Source organism: Lepidochelys kempii, chromosome 1 (assembly GCF_965140285.1).
Source record: "Lepidochelys kempii isolate rLepKem1 chromosome 1, rLepKem1.hap1, whole genome shotgun sequence".
NCBI lineage: Eukaryota > Metazoa > Chordata > Testudines > Cheloniidae > Lepidochelys > Lepidochelys kempii.
In genome coordinates, this window is record NC_136380.1 from 287,295,250 (window position 1) to 287,319,561 (window position 24,312).

Below are 24,312 nucleotides of genomic sequence, written 5' to 3' on the forward strand. Positions count from 1 at the left end.
TTTCCTGATTTCCTCTATACAGTCAGTTTCCTTTGTGTTTGTTTCCCTTGAACAGCAACAAGAGAAAGAAAAACATTTTTAATTTAGTTGCAAAACAATTAAAATTGGCAAGTAGACTAAGAAGCAAGTGTAGGAAACAACTTTTTTTTTATTTTAGATTAACTAGATTTCAGAGTTATAGTTTGACTTTACCATGTGTTAGTCTGATTCTTCCCAGTTCTATGCCCAATAGTGCAGAAAGGCCTGAAATTAACCAAGTCTCATACATTTTCCAAATGTATAACAAAAAAGCTCACAGTATAAAAAACTCTTGCAGAAAATGTTAGAGGTAACTATCTTATAATATTTCAAATATTTAGAATCTTCTCCCCCGAAGAAAGCATTTAAAGGTAAACAGGAAGATTCAGAAATTCACCAGTTATTGATATGGAACTCCAAGATGAAACAGAAGTTAACAGAAAAAATCTCTGAAAGCAATCAGTGGTACACAAAGATTTTACAGACACATGCATAACCATACACAATTTTATAGGGAATGAAAATAAAATTGCTTTTTTAATTCAGGAAACATTAATGACCATCCCACTAGCCAAAAAGAACACAATCTTTGAACTGTTACCTCTTTGCAGTCTTTCACAATGGGCTGCACTGTGGTGAGGTCTTGATGACTGCCACACATAGCACTACTTGTACTTTTGTTTCTTGCATGTCCTTTTTTAAATGGAGCTTTTCCACTAGACTGAAGCTCCTTAGTTGGTGATGTTGGTGAAGTGGACAGTACTAGTGTTTTCAAAGCTGCTACTTCAGCCTGAAGGACATCAATCTTGAAAATGAGAAAATACAATTAAGTACTTGCAACCTAGGCACACATTATGGCATGATATAAATGTCAATTGGCAATACTGTTAGATACTTTTCAAATATGGATAGTGAATGTAATTGTCTTGATTTGCATAAAGAACAGCAACATGTACACCTTCAGAGCACAGTATGCAGTAGCACTGCTGTTTTGCTGTGTCCACTGCCAACTTTCAACATTGTGCTGGAAAAATCCAATGCCAAACCCAAAAGCGTTTACAGACTGTATATGTAGATGGCACAGAACAATTCAGTAATTATTAGCACAGATTTACACAAGTGAGGATCCTTTTTAAATTTTTTACCCACGAACAATTCTGGATTTAAACACTAATAATGCACAGAAAATAAGTTTGAAAAAAACTCACCTTTCCCTGTGCTTCTTTTAATTGTTTTTCTGCAGTAGCTTGTTTGACATTAGCTTCTCTCACCATTTTGTGTGCTTCCTATAAAACAAAATGTTTTTGTAGTGTGCATGTTTCCCATAAAATAGTCACCCTACAAAATCCAAGGAAAAAAAACTTTTAAAAATAAATGACATAACCACCCATTTCTTCATGAAGATTACATATAAAAAGAGTAAGATTTGTGATGTCTCTTGGAATTTAAATAAAATAGTTATTAACTCAAAATATCTATAAACCTATTACTTTTGCAATGGCAAAACAAAGGGGATCAGCAGGCCCTGATCACAGACACTGGGCAACTGAAATCCTTTGCAGCCAACCCCTAAGCACCATGCCTGGCAGGACCTCCAAACTCCAATCAAGCTCTCGTGGCTGCCAACTGAAGACCCCACTCCTCTCTTGAGAAAGAGGACCAGCAGCAAGAGAAGCAACATAGTCACACATTCATACTCAAAGGAGCCTGCTTCTGCTCTCCTGTTGCCAGCAGAGCCAACCTCAATAATCTTAATTTGTGCATGAAGGCGGCTCATTGAATGAATATATGAAGTCTAATACTTAACAGTAAAAATAAATTCAACAGGAAAACGGGCAACATAAAAACCAAACAAATATATCAGGCTAGAGATTAATAAATTACATTTAAAAAATGTAAATAGTAACGTGTTAAAAACAATCCAGGTAAGGAAGCAAGATTCAGCTAATAAAGGGAAATAGAAGAGAGCTAAGGGGTTAAGATTTAAAAAAAACCCTAAAAAAAACCATCATTTTGTCTGTATATGTCATGTCTATTTAAGCCTTGATTCAACAACTTATTGCACATGGGTAAATGCTGTGACTGGCTGGTGCCAAGGAAAGTCAACACAATGGATTTAGACTATAAATTATTTGGGACACGGACCTAGCTTATATCTGTAGAGCGCCTAGCATATTTTTGGATGCTATATAAATAAAAGAAAAAATAATAAATCATTAAAGCAGGAATGACTTCGCTCCCCTTGGCTTACATGAGAGCTCTAGATTATGGGTTTATAAAATTACCTTAAATCACAACAGATACATGCAGGAATAAGAACACACACATTTATACAATCTGTACAGGTACATTTAACATTGACCATGCAGTTTCCAAGCAGGGATGCATCTCACAAAACAAAAAGTGTGTCATATTATTACAATTTAAGTATTTGGGATGTAAAACACACACACAACTATACAAAATAAATCCTGGATCCTGCACTGGGATATGCTAGTGTAACCCCTATTTCTTTTTCTTACATCACGGTGTTCAGCCAAACACACTCATTGCTGTTATTACTGCTGCTGTTTCTACTTGCTCTGAGTAGATATGGAAACATTCCCAGACAAGGTGGCAAGCCAATCAGTAGTGAATTCTGTCAGGGTTACAAAACTGGCAGCCATTTGGAGGACCAGTCAGATCCCACCCAGTCCTGCAGCGAGAAGATAGAGCTGTCGGGGTAACCCAGACTAAATCTCTGGGTTGAATCTTAGTGCCATTTCCTACAATTTTACAGAAGTCAATAAGAGTTGACTGGGAAACACCATTAAGAAGGAATTGCAGATTGGAGGCCAAATGTCTTCAGGAGGTGTACTATATCACCGAACCAAAGACAGTGTGTGAGCCTAAAAGCTGTGGTAATTATCAAGTTTTCTTTTCTTTCTTGTTTGAAGTTTACATATGCAATAGCGTGGATGCTGAAATAGTTGGTTATATACTATAACTAAACGTTTTACCTACTTGTCAATTTTACCTACTTGTAAACAAATTTGTTAGTCTCTAAGGAGTACACAAGTACTCCTTTTCTTTATGTGAAGGTAGAAGATCTCTGATTGTCAGAATCCCAATTCCTGTATTTATTTTGTAAGGAATTATATATATATATGTGGCTTCAGGTTTAGGTCCTGTGTTATAGTCTTCATTTCAAGGAAAACAACAAAATCTCTAGTTAGTGATATTCATCTAGCTAGGGTGCATTGTAACACTGTGCTGTAACAGTTTATTTTTGGAGTGTTATTCATAAAAAGGAATTTTAAATTATTAATTGTGTGTGCGTGCATAACTGGCTGATGGTAAAGACTGGTACAGGATTCCCAAGATGAGAAAGAAAGTGAATCTTATTATAATTTCCACTTTTAGTATTTATATGGTCCTATATAATCCAGCTGTAATTTCTTACGATGACAGGAATTCATGGTCTGTATAAATATTTTAAGTCAGAGAGAGGAACTCCATAGCCAGAATTGGTAAGTAGATTGACTTACCTCCCCTCTACATAGGTTACACTAGTACAAGCCCCTGTGCCCATTCAATGACCCAAGGAAGCCAATGAGACTCTGCATAAACATGAAGGTCCAGGCTTGTGGATCCCAATGCAGGATCAGGGCCCAAAGCCCTAGTGAAGTAATCACAGAAGTAAAGCTTCAGTGGTATGTTAACATTTGGGAGTGTTGAACACTTAAACACATTACAGAATAGTTACTAAATGCCCCACATTTCATGTTTTGCATATCAAATACAAATTAATTAATTAATACAGATTAATACACTTTTTCATGGTGCTGTGACATGGCATCAATTTAATGTTTCAGAGGTATATTTATTTTTATGTGAAATACTTACCCAATTTCTCTCATTTTCCTCTCTCCTTTCTCTTGTTTACCATCTCTCTCTCTCTCATACACACACAGTCTACCTTACTCTTTCTAGCCTTCTATTCATTCTTTTCCAATTACATGCCTCTGAACTCAATTTTTTTAAAATACTAGTCATCAGTATGCTGCCTCCTTTAAGTATAAATATATCTTTAGAATGGTTTCCTGAGATGGCACAAATTCATTCTCGCTATGATAACTATCCTTATCTTAACTTTAGAGATCCCCTTTGATATCTATGCTTCTAATTGTGCAACCAGATTCTATACTGACTGATTACACAAATGCACATAAATAACTGTGTATATTTAATAGGTTTATTTCAAAGTTTTGGGGAGCAATGCACCTGGCCCCAAATCTAAAACCTGGAAGCATGATAAGTTATTCATTTTTATGTCCCCCTCATTGTGGCCCCAAATTTACTTATTTTTTATGCAATTTTCTAGACAGATAATCTGACTTTGATAGAAAATGGTTATACAAAAGAGAAGAATGACACATTTTAAGCTTTCTGGTCTATTTTTTCTTACATCCCTCATTTTGGGTGCAGTAGGCAGACTAACAAGGCTAATGAGGTCTCTCTCTCATATACATGTAAAGCTATATGATTTCTTGCTCTCAAGTCTCCACTTCAACAGGCCCAAGCCTTGAGACCACAAATTCTTTTACAAGCTGGATTTTTCTCTATCAGAGTACAATGTACTGATGCTACATAACACACCTTGCCCAGTCTCCTTTAATTATATCACAGCAATGACACAAACAAACCTCAAACAGACTAGCTGTAAGTTCTTCCAATTCCTGTCCAAGTTGATCTCGCACTTTAGAAAGTCTTTCACATTCTTCATCTTTTAATTTCAGCTCCTACGGAAAATTGAAAATTATTTATTCTAACTTAATGTAGTAGTCTGTGGGCTTTTAAAGCTCTGCCACAAGTAAATCAGTGCAACAGATAACCTTTGCTAAATAAAACCTTTCAAAACATTGATCTTAACACTAGAGGCAACAACATTAATGCTGTATATGTATACCTAGTACTTCCTTCTATATGGCAACCTGTCAGGCTGATCTAAAAATACAACTAAGCTAAATGTGTGTTTCCAAAATTCTCTGAAGTACAAAGGCTTCTTTCCTGAAATACAGAAGACCACATTCACTGACACAGATTATAGAAACCAAAAGGAGAATATATAAGAATTCTATAAGTTTGCTAATTTCATAAGTTTTGTATTGTGACAATGTGAATACTGCTTTCACTAGTGCTTGATATAGCCATATAGATAATATATACCTTCCAAAATTTTAATTTTATTTTAAAGCAATAATGTTTTATTTTCTTTTCCTTTAAAGAAAAACATTTGTCTGAAGAAGAGTCCCAGTTCACAGAATCTTTTTTATATATTTTTAATATAAAGTTTTGTCTCCAGAGAGCTTCCTTACAGTACAGCTCTAGCTAACCCCAAAACAGCACTCTAGTTATATCCCTGCTCCTTGTAAAGGCAGCAATATGCAGTCAAATCAAATCAGTTTAATCATTAAAGCTTGGGGACTGGGTAGCTTAATCTCATTTACACTAAGACCCCTATCAGGACCCTTTACACTGCCAGAACATTGTAAAGTGGGCATAAATTACATTTACTCCAACTTTAAGGTCTTACCACCGAGCAAAGCAGCGTAAAGAAGTCTTTGTGTAAATGGTAATATGGTCCAAGATTTCTTGAATATATTTTAAAAATGGAAGGAAAAGCTCAGAAGAGTCTTCCTATTGCCAGTCCTTCCTGACATTAGGGTGCTAAATACAGTTAGGAACAGCGGGAGCTGGAGCCCAAAACAAGTGGTAGTGCTGCGGGTGACAACCTCCCAGGGTGCCCAGGTTGATCATGTTTTCAAAGTGAAAAACTGAAACACTGGGGTTTGGAGTATTTTGACAGGTATAAGGGAGGTTGGTGAGGAAGTGGGAAGAAAAGGGGGAGGGGCCACTCTGGTCCTTCCCCCCCACTGCTTGGCCCTTTCAAAATGAAAACCTGGGACCTTTTACAAGAAAGGGCAGGGTGGGAGAAAACAGTATATATGCCACTTTAATGCCTTTGGTGTCGTCTTTGTCACAACCTCTCCTCTTTCAATTCGATTCTTATCTACCATTCCTCACGTACACCAACTCATTAACCAATTGACTCTCAATTCCCCTTGCTCTCATCTGTGCCAACTAAACTCATCCCCCTTCCAGCTCACAGCGTGCCAGAGTACATCAGCTCCCTCCAAGCCAACTCCCACCAACTCAGAAGCACCTCCACATACACCCCCACACAACAATTTATCTCCGTAGTCAAGAAGCCCTCATCTTCCTGCTTAACCTGCAATAGCTCAGAACTACCCCCCACCTCAGCTCTAAGCTCTCTTCTATCCAAGACTCCAGGTTCAGAATTCTTTTCCCTTCTACTTGACATCCAACACCACCACCACGCTCAGAAATCCTTCCACTCCACTTGTTGATGGATCTGGAAAAGCAGAAGAGGCAGCAGGGAGGGTGTGCATGTGATCTGAAACAGCTCTATGGATGCCTGTATTCCCTACTTATTACCGCCTCCCTCTGCTGCCCTCAGTCCATGTTACCTTTAGCTAGACTACCTCATTGGAAGCCACCTTTACTGAAGCCTCCAGGTGCCCCACTAAGTCTCCAAATGGCAGCATGTAACACTGTACTCCACAGTACATCACATTACATACACGAGACATTTTTGGTGGGGCTTACATTCAATAGGCTCGAATCATCAGCTTACTCTACTCATGACACTCAATGAAAGCAATAAAATAGCACCACTGAATACACAGTAATGTGGGGTTTTTTTAGATATTTAAAAATGGAGAAGCCATCACTGTTTCTGAATTCTCAGGTTACAGCTTTAGGTCTTAGCACCCTGCATTCCCCAGTGGGACATGAGGCTACAGCCACTCCACTGTGATGTAGAACTCAGCCATTCACAATTTTGTCACTGCCACAATAGAATACTCTAATACACTCTACTTAAAACTTCCCTTGAAAGTCACCCAGAATATTCAGCTGCCCACCCGCCAACCCTCGCACTTCCTTGGGGGAAGAAATCACTATGAAGACATAGAACCAATGCCCAAATCTCTGCATTGGCTTCCTGTACAGTTCTGGATGCAACTGCAGGTGTTCCCAATTGTCTTCAAAAGCTTAAACACCCTAGGACATAGTCATGAGAAACCACATCTCACTTTGTAGCATCAAATTGAGCTCTTAATCTCAATTCCTAGAATAACATCAGCAGCAAAATTTTCTAATATCCTGCTTTTGGACAACTAAAGTTTGACAAGCCTCAGGGCACAGTTATAGGTCCACCTAGGTTGGAATTTGTAGATTTTTTTATTTAATTTGGGAGTTGTGTTTATTTTGGGTTTGTGTGAAAGTTTCATTTTTTGCTTTTCCGATCTGCAGCCTTTTAACTTTTTTGAAAGATTGTATTTCGAGAGGTACTATGTATGCAAAGGCACAGCAATTAAGATATATCTCCCAACTAAATATATATTGTTCCATACACAAGCAGCTAGCTTTCCCAAAGAGAATGCTGTAGAAAAATGAAAGAGGCTAGGGAGGGAGACAGATGCATATCTTGTGGTGGGAGAACAGAAAGAAAGAGAAAAAAGAGGAACACCATGGAAATAAAAAGGAGAGAAACAAAGTACAATAAAGGAATTAAACAGAAAAATAAACCCAAGGGAAGACAACACTGAAGGTCAGCAAGTTTATATTTACTCATGTTCCTTTTTGTTTAACTGTATTTCTCGAGGAAAAAGTAGGGGAGTTGAAGAAGGGAAAAGGCAGGTTTTGATCCAGGAGTGGTGAATATTCAGGCCTCGTATGTTTCTACAATGGAGAGGGAACATACCAGCACTTAGTTTTCAACTTCACTGTTTGTAAAGGAAACATTACATGCATCAGTAAATCTCAAAAGGAAGTTAAAATAACATTAGGTCAAGCATTATCTTCAAGTCACATTGAAAGGTAAAACTAGTTTTGCCCACTTTTAAACCTTTAAAGTGACAGAACATACATATAAAATATTGTGGTTTAGATACATGGATTTTTTTTTTAAACTGTTCAGCTTGTGGTGATTGGAAAGACTGCCTTTTTAAGATTCAGTGTAGGCTGCCAAAGTAAATCAGACTTGTAGTGTAAACTTAAACAATAAAATTGTCCAAGCAGGAGTTCAGTTTTGGTTACTGAAACATAACAAAAAAAGCAGAGGACACCATACATAGCCTATTGCTTTTAGAAGTTTGGCTAGACATGTCAAATCTTAAATCCCGTTGGGCAAGTTTCCAGGCTGTTATTTAGGAGGAATATCATATACTATATATTATATTGTCAAGCAAGCTACATATTTTGGGTTGATGTGCTTTAAAAGTAAAGATATCTAGGCAGATGCTTAAGGCTCTTTTATGTCTGAAGCTGTTACTGAAGATTTAGCTAAACTCAGCTGTGAGTAATGAGAAATAAAAAGCACAAGCTGAGACAGCTGGTTTAGAGGAACTCCCCACCTGGCTACTTAAAAAAAAAAAAGTTAAGCTACTTGGAAAAAATCAACTATTTTAAACCTGAAAACTCACAAAATTACTATGGAATTATTTCACCCAAAAACAAAAGTCAAAAATAGTCTCCCTATGCAGATAGATAGCAATGGTAGTGCTTTTATTTCCTGACTAGATCCTCATGAACAAAGGTTTTTATATAGTGCAACATATACACAACTGAAAGTACGTCAGCATGGTCCACCAGCATCTGCAATTCACCTTTAATTGCTTAAGGACCAAGAGGTTTGCTCTCAGCACTTATCTGTTTATGGGAAGTCTGGTTTTCCTTGAAATGCCACAGCATAATCAGATACTCCAGATAAGCTCCCAACAAAAGACAATTTTGAGATGCCAATTACTTAAAATGGGGAACAAACAAAAGGAACTCCCTTGAAGCCACTCTCTTGCACTCTTCAACAGGTCACGGAATGCTGTACATCAAGACATGGTCACTATTCATCTGGATGACATCTAAACGTGGTTGGCTCATTTTTCTTAACCACTTTTCACAAACACCTCAATCTGAGGTTGGCAGATAAAATATAAGTGCATAAAGACATGAGTGGAAAAAGTCTTAGGTACAAGTGTACTGAGTCAGTGAAACGAGTCTTGAAATGACCATGCTTGGCTAACCGTCATTTGAGTTTCTTGATATTTGCTTTAATGAAGGAATATAGCTGATGAGTTGCAAACTTGAACAGCCCACACAAAAGACACCATTGTGGGTTGAAGTGAAAGTTTACTTTCACTGACTGACCCCGTGTCCCTGGTATCTTCAATATGAAGTTGATGAAACTGAGTCAACTCAAGTTTTCTGACTACAAGACTGCTTTTTTGCATTGGTTCACCTGAGCCTGTCTTGGCTAACCTCTGGCTATGCTGCAAAATGGTTACTTTATTTTAAGAAGGGGTGGGTTTGAGGTTTATATAATTCTTATTATACTTGCTGGTGACTGTTTATCTCTCATGGTGGGATGGGCAGTCCTTTATATTGCTATGTTATATGTATTTTTTTATTTATGGAATGCACACTCACAACACTAAATTCGTGCCAGAGATGTTTAAATCTAAAGACAGATACAGTCTAGTTCCAATAAATAACTAGAGAGCATTAATCAACCTTCCTACCAACTCCAACACTCTTATCAGAAGATAGCCACTAGAAATAAGATTAAGGATTAGAAAGAGAAAGTGGAAACAGCAGGAATAAGCTCAAAAGGAGGTTCACAAAGAGCTCAGACAAAATTAAGTTTGCAAGAGGGAAATTCTGTGGACAGGAGAATGCTTTAGGATATCTGAATTCAAGAAATGCCTAGAATAAAGGTGAATGAAATCCTGGCTCTTATGTCAGCAAAATTTCCCACAATCTTATGATAAGCTTTGGATGTGGTGGCTCATCTAGACTGAAGCAGAGTAAGCATACCTGTCACTGAGACCCCCAGAAATTCTAGGGTATTTCCTTTTTACAACCTCGCCGATGGTGCAAAGCATCTTGAGAAGTGACTAAAGTGTGTGGCCTCTCTGAGGAAATAAGTGGGTTTTCCACCACCATCCAAATCATTAGCATAACAGATTTTCTAGGCCCAGAAACACTACCAGTGTAGTACATGCCCTGTTCCCTCTGATATCTTTCTGAGAACTCTGTCCAGCAGTGAGAGAGAGAAGGCATATTCAAATACATACATGAATATTGGACCCCATTAGGCAGATAGCCTTATCTGGGAAGTTTGAAATTGGGAAACTATTGTCAACCTATCTCAGATTTTCTGGTTGTTCTCATGTTGACAATACCAGGGCTATGTCAAGTTGTTTAGGTAACCCTAGCTATGCATTTGTGTACTTTGAAGTGTTTGGGGTTTTTCTGTAAAGTGGAACTTTAAACTTAGAAAACTACAATGAATTGAGAACTGGTTAGTGACAGTGATTGACTTTCCCCAAAAACTTAACACAATTGTTTTTTGGTTTTGTTTTGTTTGCCAAATTACAACAAAATAAAACAGTATAGCAAAGAATTGAAAGTTGGCAAAGAGTGATTATTTAGTGGAAAAATATCAATATCAGGAATAATATGAGAACCCACATTTAAAATTTACATTGACCATCATAATGAAGGGGTAAAGTCAGCCATGACAGAATTAATGACAACATCCAACACTGAGGGAGGGAAAGCATTCAGGAAGACTGGTCCAAACATGTGGCAAGATGGGGTTAAATACAAATAAATGTGGAGAGAGAGTAAAGACAGCACATCTACAAACTGGGTAACATCCACTAGGAAACTAGCAATTCTAAGAAAGACGAAGTGGTGTTAACACAATAAATAATAATGCTTTCCATTTATATAGCATACCTTCCATCCAAGGAAGGCAAAGCGCTTTACAAATACTAATGAATTACACCTCTGCACATTGCATGGTAAAAAAGTATTACTTCCATTTTACAGATAAAGGAACAGAAGAGGAGTTTAAGGGACTTGCTCTGGGTTACATGTCAGTTTGCGGAAAGAACAAGAAATAAAACCAGAGGTTTTGATTCCCAGTCACATGCTTTAACAACAAGGCTATTCTATCTGACAGAAGACAGCATTCCATTCGAAGTATGACATACTGGTACTGTGAAGAGTGCCACTGATGTTCATATTTCTTCTTTCATATACATTCATCCCTATGATACATCATTATAGTATGTGAACACCTGTATATAAAAATATTTCTATTTTATATGGCATCTGCTACATTTATGTAGTATGGGAGAGAGACGCCTCAAGAGGTACATCATCAGCGTCTATAAACACCTACAAGGTAACACCAGAACAGAAGGGAATTATTCTTATTCTCAGAAGGGAGAAACGTCCTAAGTTTAAGGAAAGAAAATGTTTTAATTTAGACATTACAGAAAACGTTTTTCATAACAAGAAGAATCAATACTGGAAAACTACCAGAGGAGGTTTGAGTCATTATCACTGCAGATATTGGGGATCAGGTTACATAAAATAATGATAAGGAGTACTTGTGGCACCTTAGAGACTAACCAATTTATTTGAGCATGAGCTTTCGTGAGCTACAGCTCACTTAGATAAAGTGAGCTGTAGCTCACGAAAGCTCATGCTCAAATAAATTGGTTAGTCTCTAAGGTGCCACAAGTACTCCTTTTCTTTTTGCGAATACAGACTAACACGGCTGTTACTCTGAAACCTGTCATAAAATAATGATGTAGTGATAATCCTGCAAAACATGGGGGACCCAGACTATTTTGACTTCTGACCCATCTATAAGTTTGATGGTACAAACCTCTCTATTCTGCAAGCAAAAATCATTAGAGAATACAATAAAACAAATCTTACCCTCTGAGCTTTTGCAAGTTCTTCTTTCAATCTCTCATAGCCTTTCTCTCTTACTTCCAGTACAGATGGGCTCCGTAAGTGAGACAGACTGTCTGTACTCAGCCCAAAAATATCTTCATTCCCTTCGGAAACATCCGTTAGCGTAGCACCCTGCAAAAACTCTCTCTCTGCATTATTGCTCTCCTTTCTGGAACTACTGTGTTTGGATGACCCACTCTGGGGTCCAGAGGTAGAACAAGGAACCGTGTCTGTAACATTGATGCTGGAAAGAAATGACATTTCTTTATTTAAATAAGAACACACACTAAGAGGAATAAAACTTTTAGAAATGTCAGTTTTGCTGTTACATGTGCCACTATAAGCATAACTTAACATAGGATGTTAAAGATATTCATAATGTTTTTACTAAAGACATGCTATGTAAACCATTTAAATAAATTAACAAGATTTGCATTTAAATAAATCAGATATGTTAATCATCAATAACCTACTTGATGCCTGATGTTTCCCCACAGTTTAGGTGCCTTGGAGATGAATAAACAGGTTGTGTGGGAAGGTCAAAAACATTTAATGCATTGGGTTGGATAGGTGTAGAGCACACAGCAGAAGGATGTGGGCGGTAGATTACGCTGGGTGAGGTAGTTGGTTCTTGAGTCCCTGGCTCATACACTCCAAGAAGATCTGGTGTAGTGGGAGAAGCGAGGTTCACTTCATGAAAGCCTTCCAATGGGTCACTGGCCATAATAAAAGCCTCATCATATGAAACCCTGAATTAAACAAGCAAATTATTAGAATGATTAGTAAAGAATACATTTATATATTACATTATTAACTTCAAATGCAAGCAACCCATTCTTACTCAAACACTGGACAGCATGGCTGATGAAGCAGGGGGCTTAGGACTAAGCTTTAGGTGCCTGTTTACCAGAGTGATGGGAACTGAATGTATTGTGATGAATGTGTGTTCTGTTTTATACAATGAAGTCAGCTTGCACTAGACTACAGGTGTCTTGTAAAGCTACACAAATGTGCCGAACACATGGGTTGTATGTAGTGGAGTAGGGAACAGAAGTTACAGGAGAAAAATGGAAGTTTTAAGTAAAACCTCTCTTCTACCTTAAGAGACTAACTAATTTAGTCTCTAAGGTGCCACAAGTACTCCTTTTCTTTTTGCGAATACAGACTAACACGGCTGTTACTCTGAAACCTCTCTTCTACCCTAGATCAGTACTCTTTTGATCTCAATAAAATAGACACAGAAAAGAACATAAGAAAGCTCATATTCCAGTGTGTGAAGTATTTCCAATCAGTGTATCTGTAAATAAGTCTCCCAAAGTTCTATGGTTTGTTAAACTACAGGTCTGTTCCTGAAATAGCTCGCTCAAGCGGCAAAAACAGTAAACGGGACTACTCAGACAAATGAGCCCTTAAATTTATATCTTTAGCGTATTATATCAACCCAAAGATATACAAAATAGTAATACTATGAAGTAGTAAAATACTAATAAAACTGCCATGCACAAATCTCTGCATTTTCCCCATATTCACCATAAGGTGAAAATTCACTATTTTGAATTGACCAGGTTCTAACACAATTTCTTTGTTTTCAGCATAAAATCAGGGAGACTATGTGCCCTTTACGACCAGGTAACTCCAAATTTACAGAAATTTCACATGACATCCAAACCCTTTGTAAAAGTCAGGATTCTACATTTCAGGGTAGAATTTGGAGACTTGAGGGGCAAATTAAGTACCAAGTACTTACATGACCACCTCTGAAAGTGGTGGCAATGCAAACAGGTTTTTCCATTGTTTAGAAGTATAAATAAATGCAATATAAATATAAAGTATGTGTCTTCATGTAGCTGCATAGTACCATGGGAAAGAATTACAGCATTTAAACAACAGACATGTATGGCATTTTACAGACAAAAATCTGCTCTGAGCTTACAATTTAAAAAGACATAGCACCGCAAATTATGACAAAGGGTGGTGCAAGAGGAGGTATGCAGAGATGAGGTTTAAAACAGTCAGATATCATTTGATATACTTACTATTACATTTGCAGCCCGTTTGTGAATTTTTAAAAATACTTATTACAATGTAGGGACAGTGTCCAGGGTGGAGATCAGCAATTTGCATTTGCAGTAATTTAGTAACTGCATCCCTTTTTTGGTCCATTTAATAAAACAAACTGTTTTCTACTGCCAGTATTGTATTTGACTGGACACATGTACATCGATAATTATTTCCTAATGCGACTAGCTATTTAAATACATTGCCAGGTAAGGTTTCCCAAAAAAAAACAAAAAAACAAAAAAACCACACCCCAAAACCCTAAAAATGTGCCTGCACCTCAACACAATGGCTTCACTGTGCTGTTTCTGTGTTAAGTATGCCCTTGCTATTTCACAGAGATGTTTTGCAGGAAATCCCAGAAAATGCACAGTAAGGACCATGTATGGCTTAAAAGGGACCCTCCTTCCATTCCTGTTTTCTGTAGAAATGTGTTATTTAGAACTACCTACAACAGTAGTATCTCCTCCAGTTGCACAGTGTTTCTTTTGTAAGCAGAGTAAACTCTAAATCTACAGCTTCTCTACTGAACCACAAACATGAGCAGCTTATTTTTAAGTTTCCATGTAAACAATTTCTTTGGCAAGAGAATCTTATTTTTTCTACACCTGTGCTTAACTATCATAAAATATTCCATTAATGTACTTTTGAGGATAAAGCCTGTTAGATTAACAAATGAAAAGATGGATGGGAGCAGGCTGATAAAAGTACAGACCATTTCTTCAAAGTTAAAACTTCAACAATATGTTTTCAGCTTCCCTCTACTGCAATCACTAGAGTGAAAGTGGATTTTTTTTAAAACATTTTAGAAGCTCAAACATAGGGACTAAGGGTATGTCTACACTACGGAATAAGGTCGAATTTATAGAAGTCGGTTTTTTAGAAATCGGTTTTATATATTCGAGTGTGTGTGTCCCCACAGAAAATGCTCTAAGTGCATTAACTCGGCGAAGTGCTTCCACAGTACCGAGGCTAGAGTCGACTTCCGGAGCATTGCACTGTGGATAGCTATCCCACAGTTCCCGCAGTCTCCGCTGCCCATTGGAATTCTGGGTTGAGATCCCAATGCCTGATGGGGCTAAAACACTGTCGCGGGTGGTTCTGGGTACATATCATCAGGCCCCCGTTCCCTCCCTCCCTCCGTGAAAGCAAGGGCAGACAATCGTTTCGTGCCTTTTTTCCTGAGTTACCTGTGCAGATGCCATACCACGGCAAGCATGGAGCCCGCTCAGGTAACCGTCACCCTACGTCTCCTGGGTGCTGGCAGACACGGTACGGCATTGCTACACAGTAGCAGCAACCCCTTGCCTTGTGGCAGCAGACGGTACAGTACGACTGGTACCCATCATCGTCATGTCCGAGGTGCTCCTGGCCACGTCGGCTGGGAGCGCCTGGGCACACATGGGCGCAGGGACTAAATTTGGAGTGACTTGACCAGGTCATTCTCTTTAGTCCTGCAGTCAGTCCTATTGAACCGTCTTATGGTGAGCAGGCAGGCGATACGGATTGCTAGCAGCCGTACTGTACCATCTTCTGCTGGGCAGGCAAGAGATGAGGATGGCTAGCAGTCATATTGTACCATCTTCTGCCGAGCAGCCATGAGATGTGGATGGCATGCAGTCCTTCTGCACCGTCTGCTGCCAGCCAAAGATGTAAAAGATAGATGGAGTGGATCAAAACAAGAAATAGACCAGATTTGTTTTGTAATCATTTGCCTCCTCCCCTGTCTAGGGGACTCATTCCTCTAGGTCACACTGCAGTCACTCACAGAGAAGGTACAGCGAGGTAAATCTAGCCATGTATCAATCAGAGGCCAGGCTAACCTCCTTGTTCCAATAAGAACAATAACTTAGGTGCACCATTTCTTACTGGAACCCTCCGTGAAGTCCTGCCTGAAATACTCCTTGATGTAAAGACACCCCCTTTGTTGATTTTAGCTTTCTGAAGCCAACCCTGTAAGCCATGTCGTCAGTCACCCCTCCCTCCGTCAGAGCAAAGGCAGACAATCGTTCCACGCCTTTTTTCAGTGTGGACGCCATACCAAGGCAAGCATGGAGGCCGCTCAGCTCACTTTGGCAATTAGGAGCACATTAAACACCACACGCGTTATCCAGCAGTATATGCAGCACCAGAACCTGGCAAAGCGATACCGGGCGAGGAGACGACGTCAGCGCGGTCATGTGAGTGATCAAGACATGGACACAGATTTCTCTGAAAGCATGGGCCCTGCCAATGCATGCATCATGGTGCTAATGGGGCAGGTTCATGCTGTGGAATGCCGATTCTGGGCTCAGGAAACAAGCACAGACTGGTGGGACCGCATAGTGTTGCAGGTCTGGGACGATTCCCAGTGGCTGCGAAACTTTCGCATGCGTAAGGGCACTTTCATGGAACTTTGTGACTTGCTTTTCCCTGCCCTGAGGCGCATGAATACCAAGATGAGAGCAGCCCTCACAGTTGAGATGCGAGTGGCAATAGCTCTGTGGAAGCTTGCAACGCCAGACAGCTACCGGTCAGTTGGGAATCAATTTGGAGTGGGCAAATCTACTGTTGGGGCTGCTGTGATGCAAGTAGCCCACTCAATCAAAGATCTGCTGATATCAAGGGTAGTGACCCTGGGAAATGTGCAGGTCATAGTGGATGGCTTTGCTGCAATGGGATTCCCTAACTGTGGTGGGGCCATAGACAGAACCCATATCCCTATTTTGGCACCGGAGCACCAAGCCGCCGAGTACATAAACCACAAGGGGTACTATTCAATAGTGCTGCAAGCTCTGGTGGATCACAAGGGACGTTTCACCAACATCAACGTGGGATGGCCGGGAAATGTACATGACGCTCACATCTTCAGGAACTCTGGTCTGTTTCAAAAGCTACAGGAAGGGACTTTATTCCCAGACCAGAAAATAACTGTTGGGGATGTTGAAATGCCTACATGTATCCTTGGGGACCCAGCCTACCCCTTAATGCCATGGCTCATGAAGCCGTACACAGGCAGCCTGGACAGTAGTCAGGAGCTGTTCAACTACAGGCTGAGCAAGTGCAGAATGGTGGTAGAATGTGCATTTGGACGTTTAAAGGTGTGCTGGCGCAGTTTACTGACTCGCTTAGACCTCAGCGAAACCAATATTCCCACTGTTATTACCGCTTGCTGTGTGCTCCACAATATCTGTGAGAGTAAGGGGGAGACGTTTATGGCGGCGTGGGAGGTTGAGGCAAATCGCCTGGCTGCTGGTTATGCGCAGCCAGACACCAGGGCGGTTAGAAGAGCACAGGAGGGTGCGGTACGCATCAGAGAAGCTTTGAAAACCAGTTTCATGACTGGCCAGGCTACGGTGTGAAAGTTCTGTTTGTTTCTCCTTGATGAAACCCCCCGCCCCTTGGTTCACTCTACTTCCCTGTAAGCTAACCACCCTCCCCTCCTCCCTTCAATCACCGCTTGCAGAGGCAATAAAGTCATTGTTGCTTCACATTCATGCATTCTTTATTCATTCATCACACAAATAGGGGGATGACTACCAAGGTAGCCCAGGAGGGTTGGTGGAGGAGGGAAGGAAAATGCCACACAGCACTTTACAAGTTTACAACTTTAAAATTTATTGAATGACCGCCTTCTTTTTTTTTGGGCAATCCTCTGTGGTGGAGTGGCTGGTTGGCCGGAGGCCCCCCCATCGAGTTCTTGGGTGTCTGGGGGTGGAGGCTATGGAACTTGGGGAGGAGGGCAGTTGGTTACACAGGGGCTGTAGTGGCAGTCTGTGCTCCAGCTGCCTTTGCTGCAGCTCAACCATACACTGGAGCATACTGGTTTGGTCCTCCAGCAGCCTCAGCATTGAATCCTGCCTCCTCTCATCACGCTGCTGCCACATTTGAGCTTCAGTCCTGTCTTCAGCCCGCCACTTACTCTCTTCAGCCCGCCACCTCTCCTCCCGGTCATTTTGTGCTTTCCTGCACTCTGACATTATTTGCCTCCACGCATTTGTCTGTGCTCTGTCAGTGTGGGAGGACAGCATGAGCTCGGAGAACATTTCATCGCGAGTGCGTTTTTTTTTTCTTTCTAAGCTTCACTAGCCTCTGGGAAGGAGAAGATCCTGTGATCATTGAAACACATGCAGCTGGTGGAGAAAAAAAGGGACAGCGGTATTTAAAAAGACACATTTTATAAAACAGTGGCTACACTCTTTCAGGGTAAACCTTGCTGTTCACATTACATACATAGCACATGTGCTTTCGTTACAAGGTCGCATTTTGCCTCCCCCCACCGCGTGGCTACCCCCTCAACCTTCCCCCCTCCCTGTGGGTAACAGCGGGGAACATTTCTGTTTAGCCACAGGCAAACAGCCCAGCAGGAATGGGCTCCTCTCAGTGTCCCCTGAAGAAAAGCACTCTATTTCAACCAGGTGACCATGAATTATATCTCACTCTCCTGAGGATAACACAGAGAGATAAAGAACGGATGTTGCTTGAACGCCAGCAAACATACACTGCAATGCTTTGTTGTACAATGATTCCCGAGTACGTGTTACTGGCCTTGAGTGGTAAAGTGTCCTACCATGAAGGACGCAATAAGGCTGCCCTCCCCAGAAACCTTTTGCAAAGGCTTTGGGAGTACATCCAGGAGAACCGCGAATGCCAGGGCAAAGTAATCCTTTCACATGCTTGCTTTTAAACCATGTATAGTATTTTAAAAGGTACACTCACCGGAGGTCCCTTCTCCGTCTGCTGGGTCCAGGAGGCAGCCTTGGGTGGGTTCGGGGGGTACTGGCTCCAGGTCCAGGGTGAGAAACAGTTCCTGGCTGTCAGGAAAACCGGTTTCTCCGCTTGCTTGCTGTGAGCTATTTACAACCTCATCATCATCATCATCATCATCTTCTTCTTCGTCCCCAAAACCTGCTTCGTATTGCCTCCATCTCCATTGAAGGAGTCAACCACACGGCTGGGGTAGTGGTGGCTGAAGCCCCTAAAATGGCATGCAGCTCATCATAGAAGCGGCATGTTTGGGGCTCTGACCCAGAGCGGCTGTTCGCCTCTCTGGTTTTCTGGTAGGCTTGCCTCAGCTCCTTCAGTTTCACGCGGCACTGCTTCAGGTCCCTGTTATGGCCTCTGTCCTTCATGCCCTGGGAGATTTTGACAAAGGTTTTGGCATTTTGAAAACTGGAACGGAGTTCTGATAGCACGGATTCCTCTCCCCAAACAGCGATCAGATCCCGTACCTCCCGTTCGGTCCATGCTGGAGCTCTTTTGTGATTCTGGGACTCCATCATGGTCACCTGTGCTGATGAGCTCTGCATGGTCACCTGCAGCTTGCCACGCTGGCCAAACAGGAAATGAGATTCAAAAGTTTGCGGTTCTTTTCCTGTCTACCTGGCCAGTGCATCTGAGTTGAGAGTGCTGTCCAGAGCAGTCATAATGGAGCACTCTGGGATAGCTCCCGGAGGCCAATACCGTCGAATTGTGTCCACAGTACCCCAAATTCGAGCCGGCAAGGCCGATTTAAGCGCTAATCCACTTCTCAGGGGTGGAGTAAGGAAATCGATTTTAAGAGCCCTTTAAGTCGAAATAAAGGGCTTCATCGTGTGGACGGGTGCAGGTTTACATCGATTTAATGCTGCTAAATTCGACCTAAAGTCCTAGTGTAGACCAGGGCTAAAAAACTGCCCCTGCAGCTATACAAAGGAACTTACTAGACCAGTTGAAAAATGTCCACAACATACCCAAAGCCACTGCCTCCCACCCTGATGAGTCAATTCAATTTCTCCTACTCATCCCACCACTTCACAGTTCAGTTCCCCCTTTCCTCAATAAGCCAATCTAAACTTTCCACAATCACATTCTCATTCTCTGCCTCCCCACTTCTCCTTTGCATCCCAATTTCTTCAATGAGAAGAAAAAGCAGGGAGGCAAGTCCTCTGCATGACTGAAAGGGAGAACAATTGCCTGAAATGACATGCCTTTTACATGCCCAACTAGCAGACAAGTGGAGAATATGGCCTAGGAAGTAAAGTGGGAGCAACAATCCTGCCAGTTCCTCTGTACGTCAATCCCTTTGCTCCGTGACTCCCATTTCATCAAGTATGAAAAACTTTAATGTGAAGGAACTATCATCACACATACCAGCAGACAGGTAAAAACTGCCAGCTCTCCAAGATTTTCTGGACAGGCGATCAGTGCAGCGGGCATATAAAGAGGCTGAAGAGTGAGTGCCAGAAGACCAGAGACAATAACTGCACCTCAGGCAACTCACCAACAACATGCCCATTTTGTGATGTCTTTGACCAGGTCCCGGGCACTGCATTCAGCAGGAAGCCAACCGTGCTTCATAATGACCTGGTCAGCCGGGATGGTACCCCATTGGCCCTTGAATCCAGCCTGGGGAACTGCTGGGAGCCAGCAGCAGGCTCCCAGTCAGGAGCATGAAGTGACTCCAGAGCAGACAGTGGATCAGGACCAATAACAAATTCTCAGTCCCTACTCAAAAGAGCTGTTTGACACTGCCCCGCCCCACTCCACCCCATGAGGAACAGCTGGCTGCCAAGCCTGGAGAGAATCCGGTGGAGACAGAAGCCACTCCAGAGCCTGGTAAGTGTATGACTCAAAAGGTTATTATTACACTAATGGGAGAGAAGCAAAAATGGTAAGCCCTGGCTACCAACATTTGGCCACTAGTGGCCGACTGTATCACACCACCTAGGCGTCCCCTCTCCCTCTTCCCTTTCCTCCCACCATGTGGAGTTCAAGACAGTGACTTAGAATTTCAAACATTCATAAACAGCTGTAAAGATTATTTTAACTGTTAAGTCACAGAGGTTTGCTAGGGTCACTCTTGTTTTCTTTTCATTATTTAGAAATTTGCCACTCTGCCATCACGTCTCCTGGGTCTATGCAGACACCTGTAATTAGTGAACTGCGTGTATGCGTTTGGGAAACAGTATTCTATTTCCAGATCTAGTCCATTTCAGTTAGAGGTAATCCATGCAATTCACAAAATCATTTCTCCAAAGTACGAGTGTGGTGGCAGTTTTTTCCCAGAACTGTGCTGGGTGCGGGATGGAGTAAAGTTGCAGATTTCAATGAGCTTGTATGCAGCAACAACAGGATAATTCATATTAATTCTCTCATGGATTCTGACCCAATCCTGGCTGCTGATAGCTACAAACTTTTCTTGAAGCAGGAACTCCAGATAGTTAGTCACATTGCAGATAGGGGTGTATTTTTCAGGCCCCCCCATATAGCTGACTAGCCCACTCCACTAAAATGTGCTGTTCAGTTACTATTCATTTGAATACTCCAGCTGCATATACTGCAAGTTTCCCTCCAGCAGCTTGGAATAACATCTCCCACTGCCAGTGGGGCACCACAAGAACAGTTAAGTCTTCCAAAATATGAAAGGCCTGAAATGAAAGAGAAAGCCTTTGGCGGCAAGGGCACTATACACGCCCCTCCTCCCCGCCCCCAACTCCAAATGGTAATTAGTTATGAAATTTTCGTGTAACAGAATACAGGTTATAATTCTAAAATTACCATGGTCTCTGCCCTTCTATAATGGCAATTAACAAGGCTGTGTGCAGAGACAGTGTGAGGACTGAAGCATCCCCTTCACAATATGTGTTGGTTCACTTTAGAACTGTTACATTTTATGTCCTGGAAATTTCACAATAATTCTGTCCTGCTCTACTGAACTACTTTAGACAATGACCCTCTGTTTCTTGTCCTATTTCGGGACCCTCAATCTATACTGCCTGCTGTTCTTCAGGAACTCGAACCCTGACCCCTTGTAACTGCACAGACTGTTCCAAGAGGAAGCATTTCCGTGATGAAATGGTTTACTGTTTTAAGACATGTTTACAAATAAGGCATGTTATGATGCCAAGAAAGTTTGTCACTGCCATTACACAATCATGATTTGCAATAATAAAAGTGAAAACATGTTCAGGAGCAATTATGCATTAGTAAGCAAATGGTATTCCTCTATTTAGGGTTCACAGCAATTCACATTTCTATGAACTCCACCTGTACAGCCATTGTGCCCACTCCAACCAAATTCATTGTTCATCATGTCATTCAGACTTACACTGCATAGCAAACAAGCCCAACCCCCCTGCCAAATACCACCCCTCCAAAATAAGAGAGCCAGTTTTGTCCTACTAGCACATTCATACAGGTACTATTCCCCCTCTTCCATAGGGCCATGCAAGTCCATATAGTGAGAATGCAAAGCATTCCTGACTTCTGCTGCCCAGATACAACCAGCTCCCGCAGTGGCAGATATACTTTCTGGCTGAGGGTACTGATCCAGTATCCCCTCACTGTCATATATCCGTTCAGGGGGAAATGGCTCTCCTCAGATTTGACAAAGGTTGTGAAGATCGCAGCAAGCCATAGTAATTCAAACAGCATTGATGACACTGGCATCCAAATGGGTTTGTAAATACCTTCAATGAGATTTCAATCTGCCAAAAAGCACATTCAACAATTATTCTACACCTGCTGAGAGTGTAATTAAGCCTTTTTTTTTTTTTTTTGGCCAAGGCCTCTGAAATCAGGGTATGGTTTCATAAGCCAAGATAAAAGAGGGTACAATGGGTCCCCCAGAATACAGAAGAACATTGGGGACAGTAATGTCGTTTATGTCAATGTAATTTGGTGTGAATAGCATCCTAGCCTGTCCATGAATGTAGATTCCCAAGTGATGAACTCTGGCATCGTAAATTTTTCCTGTACAACCCAAATTGACATTCATAAATCTGCATCTGTGGTCCACTAATGCCTGCATAACAATGGAGTAGTAACCTTTGAGGCTGAACATGCTCCTTGAGGAGGGCAAACTATGGGCACATGAGTCCCATCAATAGCCCCAGCACAGATCAGAAACCACATTCTCTCAAAGCCAGCAATTACTTCCAGAATATCCAATGTCAGCCACCTAGGGTAAACCACATGCCTGATGGCCTCAGTTTCCTCTGCCACCACTTTACCCACAGTCGATTTTCCAACCCCAAACTGGTTGGCAATGGACCTGTAGCAGTCTGGGGTAGCCAGCTTCCAGATAGGTTTCAGAGGAACAGCCGTGTTAGTCTGTATTCGCAAAAAGAAAAGGAGTACTTGTGGCACCTTAGAGACTAACCAATTTATTTGAGCATGAGCTTATCTGATGAAGTGAGCTGTAGCTCACGAAAGCTCATGCTCAAATAAATTGGTTAGTCTCTAAGGTGCCACAAGTACTCCTTTTCTTTTAGCTTCCAGATAGTTATAGCAACCTGCTTCTGGACCAGCCAGGGTGACCTCAGATGTGTCTCTTTACACCAGAGGAAGCTGCTCATAAATCTCCAGAAACGTGGCTTTCTTCACGAAAAAGTTCTGGACACACTGCTGGTCATCCCAGCTGCACATAATGATGTGATCCCACCAGTCTGTGCTTGTGGCCCTGCACTAGAAGTGCCAGTCTACGTAGGGAGCATCAGCAGCTATGCCAATTATACAGAACAGCATCTGCTAGTGAGAGTACTCCTCCTCCTCCTCCTGCAGCTCCACCAGGAAATCCATCAGGTACCTTCGGTGGGACAAAAAAAAAAAAAAAAAAACACTGCCGAATGTCCACCTGCTCCTCCTGGATGCTCTGCCAGTTTTCTGACACAGAAGTGAAAGCACAAGCAAAAGAAGTTCATCAAAAGGTGCCTCCCTCCATGTTGCTGGCTCCAGTAGCTGGGAGTGCACAGACCAAAATGACTGCTTGGCGGGCTGATCAAACTTCCTGTAACAAGCAGGGAGGGGAGTAAAGATTTCCCACCGCGTACTACAGTTTTAGGGCTAGAGTAGCCACATTTCAGGAGTCTGCTTGGCACTCTGGGATATGATTACTTCGAGTCAGGTCTGTGCACTGCAGTCTGGATGCCAGAACCCTAGGTTCAAGCATGGGTTAGAAAAGTCTTAATGTGAAGTTAAGGAACAGTGTACACTCAAACTTGGGGCTTTCTAACATGGGTCACCTGACTCAAGTCCCACTAACCCTGGGCTTACAGTGGAGTGTAGACATACCTTAAGAGGTTGCTTGCGTCAGTCGGGACACAGACAGAAATAAAGCCCAAATCTATTCCACTCAGCCACACTGTCTCAGATTTACAAATAGTTTACCCCATATTCTTTCACCTAACAAGCAAATATAAGTCAAAATATAAGCCAAACTTCTGTGCCTGTCTGTTAACCCTCTTCTTTTCCCCCAATGCTATCCCCACACAAATTTAGAGATCTAGAATATGCACAGTTCAAACAAGGATTTTTCTTACTTTGCACTACACCTTATTTTATTAGATCATCACTAAAACAAGGAAGGACAGTTTAATAAATTGATAAATGTTTTCCAACAGC

At 41.4% G+C, this 24,312-nt stretch overlaps 1 protein-coding gene across 5 annotated transcripts in view; it reads right to left on the reverse strand.

Annotated features, from left to right (window-relative positions):
* Positions 1-24,312, reverse strand: part of RAB3IP (RAB3A interacting protein) — a 53,992-nt gene that overhangs the window by 21,036 nt on the left and 8,644 nt on the right. Inside the window, exons 2-6 of one of the 5 annotated variants that reach the window (XM_073327796.2) lie at positions 12,366-12,641; positions 11,875-12,136; positions 4,704-4,799; positions 1,227-1,304; positions 620-823 (exon numbers count right to left, since the gene is read on the reverse strand). In XM_073327796.2, the coding sequence (XP_073183897.1) occupies positions 620-823; positions 1,227-1,304; positions 4,704-4,799; positions 11,875-12,136; positions 12,366-12,641 (916 nt within the window). Of the gene's footprint in view, positions 1-619; positions 824-1,226; positions 1,305-3,545; positions 3,682-4,703; positions 4,800-7,713; positions 7,825-11,874; positions 12,137-12,365; positions 12,642-24,312 lie in introns of those variants that run through there. The other 4 variants (XM_073327798.2, XM_073327797.2, XM_073327800.1 and 1 more) reach the window with 4 other exon arrangements.